At 41.4% G+C, this 17,264-nt stretch overlaps 1 protein-coding gene across 2 annotated transcripts; it reads right to left on the reverse strand.

Annotated features, from left to right (window-relative positions):
• Positions 1 to 542: 542 nt before the first annotated feature.
• NIPA1 (NIPA magnesium transporter 1) lies at positions 543 to 15,359 on the reverse strand. Of its 2 annotated transcripts, none has more exons than XM_027674830.1 (5): positions 15,141 to 15,359; positions 11,992 to 12,039; positions 8,121 to 8,211; positions 6,695 to 6,855; positions 543 to 5,612 (listed from the first exon to the last, which is right to left on the reverse strand). In XM_027674830.1, the coding sequence occupies exons 1-5, from the start codon at positions 15,298 to 15,300 to the stop codon at positions 5,101 to 5,103; spliced, it is 972 nt and encodes a 323-aa protein (XP_027530631.1). In that variant the 5' UTR covers positions 15,301 to 15,359; the 3' UTR covers positions 543 to 5,100. The 2 variants fall into 2 exon arrangements, with proteins under 2 accessions (XP_027530631.1, XP_027530632.1); XM_027674831.1 differs by lacking the exon at positions 543 to 5,612 and adding an exon at positions 5,646 to 5,982.
• Between the last annotated feature and the right edge of the window lie 1,905 nt (positions 15,360 to 17,264).

A 17,264-nucleotide genomic window follows, 5' to 3' on the forward strand; every position in this document is an offset into this window, starting at 1 on the left:
TTTCAGATGAAGGATTAGATGGGCAGTCACTGTAATTTTCCAAGTGATTCCACAGGAAGTTCTTGTGACAGACAATAAATTAGACTGGTGACTTCCTTACAGCTGTTGCCACTCCATGCACACCCAACTGTGAAGCAGTAGATCTCGAAATAAAAGCACTAGCAAGTAGCCAGTGTACAGCGATGCAGGAACAGAGCACATGTTAACCCTAAAGACACAGTTTAAAGTGACTCAGGCCTCAGCAAATATTTCTCTAGAGAAGTGTTCATTCTACCTGTGAGCAAACTTCAGTCCAAGGAGGCCATTAAGACTATAGCCTGCTGGTAGACTCCGGTATAGGACAACTGAGCCCTTTGTGTGGCAACTGATCTGTACCCATGCAAGAATCTGCTGTTCTGTGTAAACGTAAAACAGCTGTTTCATGAAAGGTAAATGGAAATAGTTTAGGCTTATGAATTGGGATTAGGCTGTAAAGCAGCTAAGTGTGTGGGAAACTTGATTTTCTTCTCCCCCTGGGATAAAGAGGAATCACAAAACAAGCATTGAGCTAGAAATAAATCATTTATTTTAAAACAATACAGGTTAATAAATAGATTAGTTATCAGAAAACTTAATAAATAGCCTTTAATAATTTACACAAGGCAAATACAACATGCCTATAACTATTTTTTAAAAAGCAAAGAGAGTAAGCTTGACTTGTAAGCTGTTAACAAATCTATATATACATTATTCGGAAGCTAATAAAATAAACCATTTTTATGTAATCTGTAGTAACTATATTGCAAGAGCATTGAAGCAACCAAACCTGACACTGTATGTTTGTTGCCATCCACCTTTTCCCCATATCCCAATAGAACTATTTTTTACATTCCAGAAAAAAAAAAAAGTAGGGGAAAAAAAAAGAAGAGAAAGTTCCACAGTTAAAAAAGGATTTAACTTAAAAATACCACTTTTGCGTAATATTTTCCACTCTGTAGAGCAACTGTATCAGGAGGGGGGAGGACATGGGAGGACCCAACACAAAAACAAATAATAAAAAACCCCAAACTTATTTTCAGCTTTTAAAAAAAGATTTCTTAATCCATAACATTTCAACACTGCTGTCTGAAACACTTGGGCACTAGTAATAATAACTGTTGACCACATTGGTGCCTAACACAGTACAGACTAAAATTCTGCATTCTTTAAGCCATATATAGCACCAAAAATTATTACAAAGATAACAGGTAATAGATAAACATTTGATAATGCTTGATTTAACAGTAAAACTTCAGCAGTTACACCATCTCAAGACAATGAAGGAAGATCTGTAGAATCCTTGATGTTTTATATTTGTGAAACAAGAATGTGAGAGGGGTATAACATGCAAACAACTGCCCATTTAAAGCACCCCCTATTTATTAACCCTAAACTTCTTCAAATACAAACCCTCTATTTTTAAATAAAGAGGAAAGGTAAACCTCACTTCCTAGTGATTCAAAAAATTAATCCAGTGTTTCCATTTTTCAGTGCTAGTTACTTCAGAAAAATACATATGTTCCAATATAAATCAGTATTATTAATAGGAAGCTTCACTTGTCACATTGTGATATGACAGGTTCTTATGTTAGTTGCAGCTCACTAATAAATAGGCTCTATTTACACATACAGAGTCCTGGAAAGTCAGTACAGCAGATAACTTGTTTAGATATTTTTCTTTTTTACAGAAGTACTTCAGGTGTAACAAATTTTATTTTTGGTTGTATCAAAAAGGTTTCTATTCTCCTATTGGACATTTGAGGGATTTTTGTGTTTGACACCTAATAAAGATTGTGACTGACATATGCAAATCCTCCATACACTGAAGGGATAATGATCAAAGAGCTATCCTCAAGTGAGTACCAAGTAAATATGTTTGACAGGTATAACAGAAGTCAGACATACAGAGTGAAGCGCCTTTCACGTGGATTTGAATTGAATTCAAATGCATTCCACTACTGCAACGAGTCCACTTTTTGTATGCATAGCCTCTCCCACTTCTACTTTGGAATCAGAACTGAAGTTATCTGGCTCCCAGCTATCAACAGACATAAATAAAGAGAACGACAAAAGGGCAGACCCATAAGGGACACCAAAGCTCAGGAGACAACTATGCATATTTGCTCCCTGAGATGATGAAACTCAGATATCTGTCTTATTCAAAGTGCTTACTTATTAAAGGGGTGAAATAAAAACAAAAAGAGTGAACAGCTAAAATTCAACTTCAACATTGCCTTCTTTTAAATCAGAAAAGCAATGGGACTAAAAAAGGTAGGACACCCAGAAAGAGGAGGTTGTGAGATGGAGTGGGGGAGAACCTTATCAACAGTGACAACAGGAAATGCTAATACATTTCTAAAGTTAGAACTGAATCAGATCCAGGTACAGCAGAACTCAAAGGAAAACTGCTACATACTGAACAAAATAGCAAAAATAAAGGTTTCCATTACTTAGCATTCAAGATGTAAAAGGCTGCAGATACAAGTGATGTGCAAGGCCACAAGAATTTCTTTCACCTTATGTGCTGGCTTTTGACATCTCTATTTTAAACATCAAGGGTAACTAGACATTTCTAGAAAGATCATCACAGATGAGGAGCAGCTGAGGAGAAGAGAACTATGCAGACATTTATCAGTTGTAAGGATAGTCAGAGAACCACAGAACATGGCTGCTACTTTATTTTTCCTCTGCATAGTGAGCACTTATCAAGTAAACTTTGTGTGGAGCGGAAAGTGGCAAAGTTTAGACAGGGCAGTCAAGTTATTTTAAATCTAGTATTAACTAATAATTTGCATATGCACCTAACATAATAGGACAGGCACTTTATAAATAATTAATTTTAAAACAAACCAAGACAAACAAAGATGGCCAAAGGAGGAATAAGATGAGACCACAATCATTTCAATTCTGACCTAAAGATTTTCACCAAAGTCTTCAGAGATTAAAGGCTAACACAAAACCAACATGCAACTCAGGAACTCTGAACTTGAATTTTGAAAAGACAACTTGACTGCTTCAAGTTGTTGCACAATATTTGAAAATCCATGTAGATGGTCTTTTCTCTGCTAGTGCTACTCTATTTCATTAAGATACCCAGTTACTGTGCTGGCCTATAACGACATACATTTTTGCCAACTCAGAGTCACTCCCCTGCAATTTGGAGTTATAAAACAAGCTTGAAAATAACACAGTAGGACTCTTACTCCCTCAGAACAGTCCCTTCAGAATACTAAATCTTTAGGATTCACTTTCACGATTATTGCTGCCATTAGTAGGGCTTATAGCATTCATTTTAAATTAAAGTGGAGGCTGAGTTTTAAGAAAACATTAATTCAGGTCAACAAAAACGATCATGAGAGCAGACAGTATTACACCCTGCTAATCAAAGTCCACGTCAGGCAGCCACAAAGCTACATTCATGATTTCTGGATAAAGTGTCATGAACTTTCTCAAATACTGTCTTGTAACCACGTTGGGTTTTCTTGTTTTTCTCAGAAGACGTCCTGATCTAGAGGTGTTGAGTTCCATGGTACTCTTCTAGTTTTGTACTTACATGGAAACAAACATTCACTGCTTTGCAAGCTTTCAAGTTTTTGACTCATGATGTTTTAGCTACCAAATACAAGTAGAACATGAACATTAACTGTTTCTTTCTTTGACATATCAATATCCTCTAAATGGTTTCAACTGAACTGTTCAGAGTCATCCCCATCACAGCTTAAGCTATCTGTACTACTTGTCATAATATTATGGCTGAACCATTCACACAGGTCTATAAATTACTGGAACTGAATGTGTGTCCCTGTCAGTTATCTAAAACTCAGCTCTTTGAATGCCTAAGCTTTTTTGGTCTTTAACCTCATTTGCCCACATTACAAGAGAAATCAGACCATCTTTTTTGAGCTAGGAGACATCTCATTTTTTTGTGGTCTCTATTTATTAGCTGCTTCACAAAATGGTCTCCTGCATTTAGTCACTGAACTAAAATAAAGGTATGCTGGACTGTTTTCAACACTCCTGTAGATTACCTCTTCTCATTGGGCCTATGAGTTTTTCAGAAGCTGTCAAGGCATCTGGGGATTTCAGTTCAGGTTTGTCGATTCTTCCAAAAATATATGGGTCCTTCTAGATGCTTTATGTGTCTAGAATCTGAATATAGTCCAATATTGTAGACAGTGAAACTGAATTATTAAACCAGTATAGGCCATCTGAAACAAATACATTCACAATTATGCAGTATTTTTGGATTGCAAAGGCACTGAAACAGTTCTGAGCTGCTTAAAAATAAGCCACCATGTAGGCAAGGAGTCTGTGCATCACTTCCATATCCTTCACAGGCTTTTTGTCTGCTCCCAATTAAAAACTCTCAAATGAATGCAGTATGTCTTAATGCATGTAAGTTACAAAGAAAAATGCATACCTGGACACAACCATCAGCTGATAAGTAATTAGCGAAAGAAATTTAAGGGTCCACTGCTCTGTATAAAGAATTCAATTTAGAACTCCCCAGTGTCTTCACCGCATGGCAGACAAAGTTGCCAAGACAGTCATTAAAAAGGACAAATCTGCAGTTCATGGTTCAAACAACATTTATCTCGGAATTCACAGCCTTGACGGTGAACACGTTGCTATACTGAAATTAACAAATTGTTCCACTTTTATTCCCCCTTATTTTAAAGGTGCACATCACTCATGATGGAAGGTATCAGATTGAGTGAGTTAGAAACTGATGTTCTCTGCCAACAGAAATGGTACCTCAGAAGTCACAACACAAGCTTTCACATGCAGGTCTGTCAGAACATCCACAGACCTTTTCTGAAGGACTACCTTTTACAGTAAAGAAAAACATCGGTCTCTATGCTGACTCAATCAGTGGTTGCAATTAAGGTCATTTATTGTGTCGACTGGGGTACATGGACAACTGTTCCTTTGAAACTGGATGGAGGCTTCCAATTCATTTCATTTAGGCCACCAAATCATCAGAGGGTAGTTACCTGCCTGAATCCTATTTGAATGAGTGACCTAGAAATTAAGGACTCTGCATCCTTCCCTGAGCCATCCAGTTTCCCCTCAAAAAATATTTTAATCTGTTTTCATGTTAGGTTTATTTAAATCTCCAATATTGAAATTGAATTCCTTGAAGACTTGTATAAGAACAATTCCAATAGATACTGTGGTGAATCCACAAGCCATTCCCAAAAAATCTACCACTCCTACATTACTCCATTCCCTGAAAAGGATGGCAGAAGCCAGCAAGACTAGGGTGGTAAACACAACGTAGTAGATGGCACCAAATACAGAGGAGTCAAAACATTCCAGTGCCTTATTGATGTATCTGAACTGAATGATAATGCTACATCCTAATACTGCCAGAAGTACCAGACAGAGGTACAGAGCCCTTTGACTCGATGGGTTATTGTGAAAGATATCTTGAGCAGCCAGCCCAATGCCTTTTGTACTGGGAACAGTGAAACTGCCCAACAGAGAGCAAATACTGATGTAAACCATGATATTAGTAGGTCCATGAGCTGGAGCTATCCAGAAGATAAGCAGGAGAAGCATTAGCAGCACTATGCAGAGATAACCCACGAAAACTGGAAAACAAAAAGGAAACAAGATAATAGTCTTCTAAAAATTTTAGCAGGCAAATCATGTCATACCAGTGAACTTCAGTATACATCATGCTTAAGATTTGCTATTCAATATAGATCCAAATCACTGAGCTTCAAGAGATGTTGTTGGCATCCGCAACTGATGATGTCGTGTTCTTTGGGTAAAACAAATCATCATGTAGTAAATGACACTGTTGTACATTTGAACGGGATTTTTGGATTGCTATTTTTATTTTATTTTCTCTTCTATCACGACTATACTCCTTAAAGTCTCCTCCTATGACAGACAGCAGGGACAACACCTCCTTCACAACCAGTTCAATAAGGCATGGTGTGTGGATCCAGCAAAGAGCTTAAATGTAAAGTTAGATCCCATTAAGGTGAGCAAGTGGAGTAGGGACAGTTGGAAGAAACGTGAAGCCATATCACTTACATTATAGCATCAGTACACAGATTAGATCAGTGAAAAACATCTCATGCTTTAGTTTTAAAGAAATATATTGCCCATTCATTTTGTTCAGATTTAAACTGTAAATTTAGACCAGGGTATTTGTTTTCTTTTCTTTGTTTGCAGATTTTTTGAATAGCTGATGTTATTAGGTTTGACTTTCGCTTAAAGCAAATAAAGGAAAAACAATAGTTGTCCGTTTAGCTCTTAAGCAAGAAAAATAAAACTGGGCCTGGAACGTATTAGCACCAGTATGTGTCCTCCAGCAGCTAGTGAGAAAGAAAAGGCATTTCAACATATGTCTCAACAGCCTATTTCTATACAACAGCCTATTTTTTGCTTTATTGTGTCATTGTTCTGAGCTTGCTGTGCAGGACAGTGTTTTCAAAAGTATCCACGTTTTCCTTTCTGCACACATATCTCAATAAATATGACAAGTTCTACGTACAGTAAGGCATCGTTTTCCTATACAAAACCTGTACTGGTTTCTCTCTGTCACATCACGTTTTCTTCAAAAGTCAATTTTCCTACCTGATAGAAGTGTTAAGCCTCTTCCTCCTGCGTACTCTTGCTCAACGTCACAAAATTGTTATGAGTTAATAAAAAACCACAGTACCTGGATTTGTAAGCTTCTCTTCAAGCTCAGCCTGAGTCGTTACACTCTCAGACTTTGGGGAATGGATGATGAGAACAACAGACCCGGCGCAGCTCAGCAAACATCCCAGCTTGCCAAGAATGTTCAGTTTCTCTTTCAGTAAGTAAGAAGCTAAGATGGACCTTTCACAAAGAGGAAGAAAAATAAAAGTTTGACTACATCCTGTTAATAATGTTCTAACAGTGTTATGCCACATGAATTTCCTTCTTAAAGGAGTATTATCAAATGTCAGTGGATCTTCAACCAAATGTTGGTGAATCCTCAGAAGGTATTTCTGACTTATCTTAGGAAAGATTCATCCATTCACAGTTTTACTCAATCCTTGACATCTCATCTCAGGAAAAAAACCAACACAACAAAACAAAACCCAAACTCCAACAAAACTCCTAACCACAACACCTCAAAAAACACCACCACATCACCCCATCAAAAAAAACCCAAAACAACCCAACCCCCCAAACCAGACATCTGGCCCCCGAAGGCAGTTATCTACCCATTCCTAAATTGGTGAGCTATAAACAAGCCCCATTTTATAGGTGCTAAGCAGTCAGGAGATAAAAGTGACCTTTGGTTACAAAGATCACAGGGCTCAGCTCAGAGAAGTAGCTGACCAAAGTACACAAAATTACGTGGCCTAGGATAAAATAATAGGTGGTAAGTAGAGCACCATCAGTGTGCTTCATAGCGTATAAAACTAAAGTCAGCCATGAAGCTGATGCAAAGCCATCTACACTCTGAAGCAGATGGCCAGTGCAATCAACAGAAAAATCTTGAGGCAATGTACAGCTTTGTTTTTAAAGAGTTGTGCTTTTTCACTGCATTAGTTCCACGACTGTAGTTTACTTATTCACAAAACATTTAGTTGCATATTAAAGTCCTTAAACTCACTGCCTTTTCTGTGCCCCCCACAAACAGAACGTTTAAGAAGCTGAATGCATGCATATGCAAAGAACTCCCTTGCTTCAGGACAGGGGCTAAATCTAACGAAATGAAAATCAGCATTAATAAATCCATGTGGGCTGTGCATAGCAGGGCAGAGAAAGACTGTGAGACAAAAGGAAAGATCTACTTAGTAAGGGAACTGTGAATAAGAGAATAGGCAGAAGAGTCCAGAAAAAACACAGTGAAGGGAGAAAAAAAATGTTTATCTGTTCTGAATCATAGTGATAGCCAAAGCTAAAGATACTCAGGAAAAGCCTTCTTCACCACAGTCTCCCCCTAGCCCCAGCTTTGCCAGGGAAAATAGGAATAAGTGACATTATAATACATCATTAACAGCCATAAGCCCAACATCATCTTAGTGGTCCTCCAGTGAGCACTGAGTCCATCTGACATTTTATTAAGTAGTGACAACATCCAGATAAGAACAAGAAAAGCAAACTCTTACCCAAATGGAACGCCAAGAGCTCCCAAGGGCGTCACTAGCACAGTTGGGACTGCAGTGTAGGCCAAGAAATTCCCTATTTGACCCAGAGCCACTGAGAAAAGAACCAGAAATAAGCCTTTAAATCTCTTTGTAAAAAGAAGTAATCAAAACTTACCCAATATTGTTCGGAAAAGACTGAGCTAACTGGAAAACAGCTGTTACAGATTTGCTTAGCTCTGTTAATTTTGCACTTAAACAAAATGGCTGGGGTTTTTTTATATTTCTTTATTATTTCTTAATATAGGATTTATATTTGCCACACAAGAGCATCCAAGTGGGCACAGTAAATAATCTCTTTTGTAACTTCTCTTAGTTGAACATAAGACTAAAAGTACATATGACCCATGTTTTCATCTTTAGAACGTGCATGTACATAAAAAAATGCACTTGATTACAGTTCCTGAGAGTAGTGCTACTTTTGGGGAGAAAAAAAGGACAGTATTGAGGAATATTCTAAAGAAATCCTAAGCACAAGCATAAAGACTCCTCAATACACTACATCAAATAACAGTATATAGCATCAAAAGTCATTCCTAATCACTGTAAACAGATCCCTGGCAAGTCACAGAAAGAGCCTCAAACCTTATTTTTCTTTCTTCCAATTCAAGTAAATTCCAAGATGTATCACACTATTGCATATCACAGCTGTGATAACAGTTCATGTGTTCAAGCTTTCAGTTAAAAAATAAAAGCTGGATGGTTTTGCAAGTGCTGGCAAGTTTATAATAGATCAACGTACTTGCATAGTTACAGGGTCTGTGGTAACTGGAAAGAAGCTTGAGATTGAGCACAAATTACATACAGCTCAAATTTCCAGCTGCTCTTAAAAGCCATTATCAGCATTTAAAAACATTTCAAGAATCCAAGATGTCTTTATGCTCAAGCTGGCATTGCCCTCAACTATCAAATATCATTACCATCATCCTGGTTTTTACACCTGCAAAGCATTGTGCAAACATTAATTAATTTACCAATTTAGCTCACATTATCAGTAGAGCTGAAGACCTGTGTAACCTACAGGAAACATGAAGGAGACAAACAAACTTGCAAAACTGCAGTGGGGCAAAATTACACTAATTAAAATCACTGAGGTTTTCTCTACGTGCAGGAGTGAGCCAGAGAAGTTGATGAGCAGCATTTCTAAGGCAGAAGAGACAGTGGTGGTCTCCCTGCCCCTGGGAACAGAGTAACTCTGCTATCAGCCTCAGGCTTAGTTTTCAGATAGATGTGGCAACTTCTGGCATTATCTTCAAGGCATCTGAAGGCACTGGGGCAGATCTTGGATGGAGGATGGAGCACAGCTGGCATGCTGTGTTTCTGCAGATTGCAGACATTTCCAAATAACTCTGACAAAAGGTTGCTTTTTTGGAGGTCAGGTATCTTAACTTTCTGTTGGAAGAACTCCTAACAGACGGCACCAACAACAATCCATAAATTAGGTCTCTGAAGCTTCAGTCAAACCAAACATATTGTAAGGCAACTGAACTTACTGGAGGTTTTCCGTATCACCGTGAGTAATATTAACAGTCCCTTACCACCATGAACGACAGACCAGGACTAATTAAGATCACATAAAAAAAGAATCTCATTAATTGTTACCATCTACCTGATGATGAGGACCTTTGCTGCCAACCTATCCAGTTCTCTCTGGACAAAAATTCCTCTCCAGACACATCAATGCTCTAAGTCAAAACATGACTTCAGTTCTTAAAGGCACAACAAGGTTTAACCTTGGTAAAGAAATACCAGTATCCCCAAAGTTATTGCAACATAAAACTTGATGCACACTGACCTGTCTACATTAGCAAGGAGACCAGGAGTAGACTGGGAGTACAGAAAAAGGTATCTGCTCTAGGCATGTCAGGGGCTTTATTTCAGGCTAACTTCTGCCTGCTCCCATGAACTGGAATTCTATTTGCAGCTTGTATGCATTAAGCATGTTCCTAGAGTGCATCTTCCAGCATAGTTTCATCTTAACATCCAGTTCAGGAGCTCCAACTCTGCTATGAAATGTGAAACAAAGGCCAATCCATGGTGACAAACAGGAGATTCACTTCACAAGTGTATTCCCCATCTGCAATAAAATACTAACACAGACATATCCACTATAAGAACCAGCTGCCTCTATGCTGCTATCAAAACCTGCACTGTAATTAATTAGCCAATTAATTAGTTTAATGCTCATTGAAATACCTGTACACATGCTGCAATCACTCTTTTGACTACAGTGGAAGAAAAAGTCCCTTAGCAGAATCTGCAGCCCTTCCTTTGAAGTCCTCAGTAATCCAGTGGATCCCAGGGCCCCAAAACAGTTAGGCAGCGTTATGCTGAGTCAGCATGCCAACACAGAAATGCTTGTTCACCATCTGAACAAATACCATGAAAACAAGTTGACAGAGTTTATGTGGGTTTTGTTTGTTCTCTGCTTGATAAAATTATATCCGCTGCTATAATTTCATCAAGATAACTGGGAATATTGCTAAGTCCCCAAATAGCACTGTTCTCTGCATCCCATAGGTGCCTACCTGGCTCTTGCTATTGCTGTTTGTGACTCTGTTGCCATTCTGAGTCTATAATATCAATAACAATTCTTCTTGGTTCCTCTGTAAAGCTACTGAGGCTTTGTTTTGAAATACCTGCATCTAGCTGCTGGGAAAAAAGCCAACTGATACCATTCCCTTCAGCTGTTTTGCCTTCATTCAATTCAGTCAGCTCTTTTAAGCATGAAATTGTTTTCTCCGATTCACCGGGATAAGTCCTGTAGTAAAACCTCTCTTATTTTAACTCCTTCTGCTCGGAGATTGCAGATGGGAGCCTCATGAGTGATAAACAACAAGACTGATGCATACATTTATTTCTACTTAGGCAGTAGTGATCCTGGCAGAGGAGGAAGCTGACAAAGAACTACTTAAACTCATGTTAAATTAGCTGAAGACTTTCTTCTGAAGCTCTGTTGGCTTTTACACTTCTGAACTTTGTCCTTCAAAGGGATCTATCAGTTTTTGTTCCTTTGGCATAGCTTTAAGACAACAAAACCAAAAAACAGAGACTTACCTTGCTGCCACAAAACCAGAGGCACAACTGGACTCATATACTTCTCAGAAACAGCATCAGAACATTTCCAAATAATTCACAAAAGGCTGGATTAGAGTCTAAAAGTGGGTATAATTTTAAGCTTGTGGGTAGAACTAGGGCTGACCTGCAAGAGGAGAAAGCCAGCTGCTCCCCATGCTCCACATTCACATCAGAGAATGAACTTGGTGTGAGCAGAGTTTAAAAAGAAATTAAGGGTAAAATTACACTGATCTCATATCAGCACCACACAAAGCCTCATATTAATCTTGCAGATTAAAAGCAAAACTGAAACTATATCTGTTGAACTAGAACTCAAAAAGGATTTTTTTTTTAATTGAGGCTGGTTAAGTGCTTTCTGATCTGAAAAATAACATGTTCTCAATGAGCCCTTTTGTGCAGAGCGACAATTTTTAATTCATCTTTGACTTTTATTAAAAACTGAGCAGGCCAGCACAACCCAGAGACAAAACCATGCAGGAACCAGAGTCAGAGCAGCGTGTGGCTGCCAAGGGCTGCAAGTACCCAGTGGTTTGGAAGTGTGGAAAGATATGTGACTTGTGTTGCTTTCTCAAACACCAGCAGGCATGGTAGCCACAGTGGGAGATTACTAATGGTGGGATATTTCTGGTGAGCGGGAATTTCATGACAAGTGAGTATGAGATTCAATATGAAAACCCAGATTTCCTGATGTCTCGTATCACCATCTAAGCCCAAGTCCTCTTAAAAAAAAAAAATTCAAATCTCCTAAGATACTTACTTGCAATAGTGCCAGACCACCATACTATATCTGTTAAGTATGAAGTACCTGGAAGAGGAAGTATAGGAAAATATAGTTATTAAGGACCTTCATCTTAACCCGATTCTTCAAGGCAACTGAGTGTGAGGGGGAAAAAAAGAGAGAAGGTTCTCGGATTTGGCTTATGTGTCCAAGTGAGACCTTCTTAAGACAACGTATTAGTCAGAAGTTCTGATTTCCAGTTTGAAGTACCTATCTGATGCTAATGTAGTATTGTGTAGAAAAGCATCCAAAATGTCACCAAATGCTTCTGAGGGTAACATTTAAACATACAGATTAAAACCTCTACTAGGAAGATGGGAAACCTATGGAAACAGAACATGATTTGGATCAATTAGTTTGCTAACATAACTTCAGTGAAATTGTTTCAGAAAAATTGTAGCAGAGAAATTGTTTTGGCGCACAGGTTGGCAGGACAGTAGTATGGACCAATCCTCCTGCATTTAAGCACTGGGAAGTATTATGACTGAAGCCTCTGAATTCCTGATATCCTGCCCTGTTTCAGAGAGAGGAGTAAAAACTCCGGATTATCCCTTAGTACGTCCCAAGTTTAGGGATTATTATTTTTCACTGTCAGATTATAGGCCTTGGGATATGCACATGTGGAGCCTGTGTACCACATTTTATAAGTTCTGCTTCTGTAGAACATCAAGACTTTCTACACTAAAGCATGGCCTCCTCCAAGCACAACCTTCACATCACATTATGCTTCTATGTTTTGTTCCTTTTTCTAGCAATACAGCTCTGCATTTATTTGGGAAGGTGCTCTCTCAAAAGCCACTGGAGCAGTAGACAATATTGTACCTACCCTGAAATCCCAAATGAAAGAAAAACACAGTAATCTATAGCTCTGGAAATCAAACTATATAACTGAAATGAGATGAAAAATGACTAATGAAAATGGCCAGCTTTTGAGTGGGTGTAATAAGTTTTTAGGCTTTTGTTATTGCATATAAAATAAAAACACTGTTGGAGGCAGAAATTATAGAAAATATTGACTCAAGTAAGGTAACTTTGAAAAATATTTGTCACTTGCTGCTGTTTCTAACCAGGCAAGTATTACTAATTGAATTGATGCTATATTATTGATTGAATAGAGAGGGCAGAAAAGACTTGAGGTGCCTCCTTGTTAATTATATAACACCTGCTGAAGCCAATGGAAAAAAGACATCATCTGACACGGACGATCTTGGACTCACAGCTCCAACTGCTAGATTCAAGGCAGAACCCCACTGCTTCATAACATTAAATAGAGAGAAGCCTGGAGTATTTTCCTGGATGCCTCCACACTGAGCACAGCAATAGAAAGTACTAGGAACTGCTCAGCAAGATACACAAATAAACATCACTACTATCTTCAAAACAGGATGTTTTACAGCTGCTAGCACTGAGAAAGTAGGCACATGCCCATCACACTTAACTCAGTGCTCCACTGAAAGCTCTTCAGGAGTAATTAGACCCGACTATACTGCAAAATGGAAACTTTCTCCAGCTGCCTTGGGATGAAAAGTTATTCCTTTCTCTTGTGTCTTCTCACCGTTTCCTTCACAAAAAAGAAATAATTTGTATTAATGATGCAAACGTGATCTCTCTGTGGACAACAAAAATGTATTACAGCCATCTTGGAGAGAAAGGGAGACTATACTTGCAAAATCAAAGTTTGTCTGAGGCCTTTAACTGTAAGGTCATTGCAGAAAACGCAAAACAAACTTTTTAGATCACGCTGGCAGCTGGTAGTGACATAGTTCCAAATCCTGCTTTACTCCACTGCATCCACTATTAACATGCTAAATGCAGCAGGCACGGGAAATAAACTGCTGCTCTAATATGAACCATCTCAAGTACAAATATATAGATATTTACATACACAGATGCATACAAAGAAAATACCTTGCCTCTCCTGGTCACTAAAAAGGATTTTTCATAAGAAGGAGTTCCCAGAACCTATGGACACCTGCTCATACACAGACACCATCACCTACAAAAACAAATGTCTATTGACTACAGTAATAGAATCCAAAGGGCTCATGCAACCTGTGTTTATAACTTTCCCCTTACATAAAAGCATGATACTAAGAACAAATACATTGCATTCTCCTATATTCAAAGCATGATGATGCAACTAGCAAGTGCTGTTCAGACGCATGCTTTAGGGAGCTCCAATTTCAAAATAAAATACAGAATATCTTCACAGTCTGAATATATAGTTTTGTTTTGGCCAGACTGTCTAGACAGCACAGTCAGTTCCTGAATACGTTCACCTCAGACAACAATAATGAGGCATGGGATTTCCATATGAAAAATAAAAGAAATAAATTATTTGATGTTACTGGTGCATCTTTCTTCTCAACAAGAGAAAACCACTGTGTGACTGATGCAACGATGCAACTTGGAAGGGCTAGAATAAACAAGTGACAAGATGTGCGGGTGCTGTTCATGGCAAGAAAGTAGCAAAGCCACAAAAACTGGTTGGAAAAATCCCACAAGTACATTAAAAAGAGGAACGCGCGTGCATACAATACACAAGTCCCCAGTGTTGTGCTACAGCGAGACGTAAGACCAGCGAGCTGACCATACATCAGAAAACTGTTGCTGGTGCCCACCTTCACCCACTTTCGTTGCTCTCCACCCGTAAAACATCCTGACTGATCCCCACCTGCCGTCTCTCCGGTCATTTATCACCTCCCCGGCGCCGCGATCCAGTCATGGACCTCTGGTGTCAAACACGCTCAGGTTGACAAACTGAGGCCGGCTCCCCCGGTCCAGCCACCAGAAAGGTGTCCCCCGCTCCAGGCGACACTGCCACCCCCTCGGAAGAGGCTGTGTCAGGGCCCGGCGGTGCCCGTGTCCCGCGGCAGCCCTCCTGCATCCTCCCCCTTCCCCTCCGGTCCGGCCGCCACCGCAGCGCGGGAAGGGCTGCGCGGGGGCGAGGGGAGGGAGCGGCCCCGCGGGCGGGCGGCCGGGCTGCCCCAGGGAAGGGGAACCCGTCCCGCACGGCGCCGGGGGCGGTGCCCCGCGCACTCGGGGGGTTACCGGGGGTGCCGAGGGTAGCCTGGAAAGCCCGGGAAGGGGTGCTCCCGCCCGCCGCCACCGCGTCGCCGGGCCCCTACCTCTCCCGCGGGCCCGCACGATCCCCTTCTTCTGCAGGACGAAGGTGGAGCCGTTCACCAAGCTGGAGACCACGGCTACGCTCAAGCCCAGCGACACGGCGGCGGGGCCGGGGCTCTGCGCTGCCCCCTCGCCCGCTGCCGCACCGACCGCCATCCGCATGGCCCCGCCGAGAGCTGCAGACGCGGCGGCTGCCCGGGCCCAGCGCTCCCGGCAGCGGCTCTGCGCCGGGACCCGCCCCGCCCTGCGCTGCGCTGCGCCGGGGGCGGCTCCGGGCGGGAGCGGCGGCTCCTGGCGCCCGTCCCGCGCGGGGACGGCACAGGGTGACGTCATGGCCGCGGCAGTGCTGCCCCGACGGCAGGTCTGACATCACGGCTCCGGGCCGCCCTCCCTGCGCTGGCACCGCGGGGCAGGGAGCTGCCGCCGGGCCGGGTCGGGCCGGCGCCGCTGCTGCTGCTGGCGGTGCGGGGGGCCGGCGTGGGGACATACCGAGCAGAAGCTCGGAGCTGCGAGCGTCCGTGGACAGAGGGCTGCGGGAGGATATGCAGGGGGATGCGGGAGACGAGAGGGATGTGGGAAGATGTGCAGAGGGATATGGGAGGAGAGGGGGATGGCAGCAGGGCGAAAGGATGCAGGGAGACGAAGGGATGCGAGATGAGCAGAGAGATGTGGTCTGCAGGACAGACGAATCCCGCCGGGCCAGTGTTTCTGGTATGGGAGCAGCGCTGCTTTCCAGCGCTCTCGCTTTCCTTCGGGTTTTTTAAAATTCATGTCTGGTCCCCAGTCCGGCCAAAGCACGGGGTGTTGCGGCGGCAGAGCGGGAGCGAGCCGAGGGCCGGGCGGGGGCTCAAGGCCTCCGCTACAGCCGCCGCTGTGAGCCGGAGCTGCGGCTCCATCCGCTCTGCCACCGTCCAGGTCAGCGTGCTGGGCAGAGCTGGGGAATCAGCGAGGGACTGTGTGGCTACGGACTGAGAAACCTCGGCCAACTGTCAGGAGTCATACACATTGCCTGAAAACTGTGGGACCATAATCACTCCAGTTTTGTCCAGCAGTAAATCCCAGAATCTACATTTATTTCCAGGAAAAAGTTCAGTCTCTCCTAATGGAACAGGCAAGGTGAGATGCTCAAAATCAAGAACCTCCCCTCCCCTCTCAGCTATCATTCAGTATCTTCCAGGTTCTGGGAAGGCAGAACATAAGCCATCCTGCTGTAATGGAGAAGGGCCAGAGATCTCTCTGGTAGCAATACAGGTGGGCCATCATGGGGCCACAGATCTCTCTTTGAGAGAACTTAGTCTCTCAAAAATGAAGTGCTGAGCTGAAAGCAATCTTCCTTGCTCAGCAGAAATATTTTGTAGCAGGTATCTCATTGCAGTTCTTATCATTTCCAGATATATGTTGAAATAAATCAATCCATAATGGATTTCTGCGGCAACATCCATTTAGGGAAATGGGTTATGGTATCTTGGCTTAACGTAAGTGAAAGTGGACATTTTTGGTTTTTTTTAACTATTGGGCATGGTTCTTAGCATACATTTTAGCATTCCCAGGAAATATGAGTTTAGAGAAGAGGCAAACTCCTGAAAATGTTGCTCTTGTCAGCATATTTCTCAGTTTGCCTACACTGCTCAAGGCAGTTGTCCTAGGAAGGCACAGGAGGGCTGTGATATGCTTTTATTAAGGTTTAGTGACACGATAAGTAATACTGACTGCAGTAGTACCGGTATTTTCACCTAGATTGCTTCATCAGGTCTTTGTATCTATACTTAATGCTATGGAACAAAGGATTCATCCTTGTGAGACACACAAGACCTGCAAAATGAGAACACAGGAGGTGGAAGAACAGTTATCCATAGCAACCCCTGGAAACAAAGATAGAGGTGAAGACAAATACAGGCTAATTATAAATATCCGCTTCTGATCTATATACAGCCTAGTAACATGCACAGGAAAATTTGTTACAGGAAATAATTTATGCTTGCACAGTGGAAAAACGATATATATTTAACAGCCTTTGCTTCTAATTATCAGGCAAGTTTCTAAACAAAGCCCAAACCTGACCAGTTTTTATACTCAAAAATATCTCTCTGGTGTGGTTTAACCAAGAAAAAAACAGTACCAGAGAT

Source organism: Neopelma chrysocephalum, unplaced genomic scaffold (genome assembly GCF_003984885.1).
Source record: "Neopelma chrysocephalum unplaced genomic scaffold, ASM398488v2 Primary Assembly neopelma1_25, whole genome shotgun sequence".
NCBI classification, from domain to species: Eukaryota; Metazoa; Chordata; class Aves; order Passeriformes; family Pipridae; genus Neopelma; species Neopelma chrysocephalum.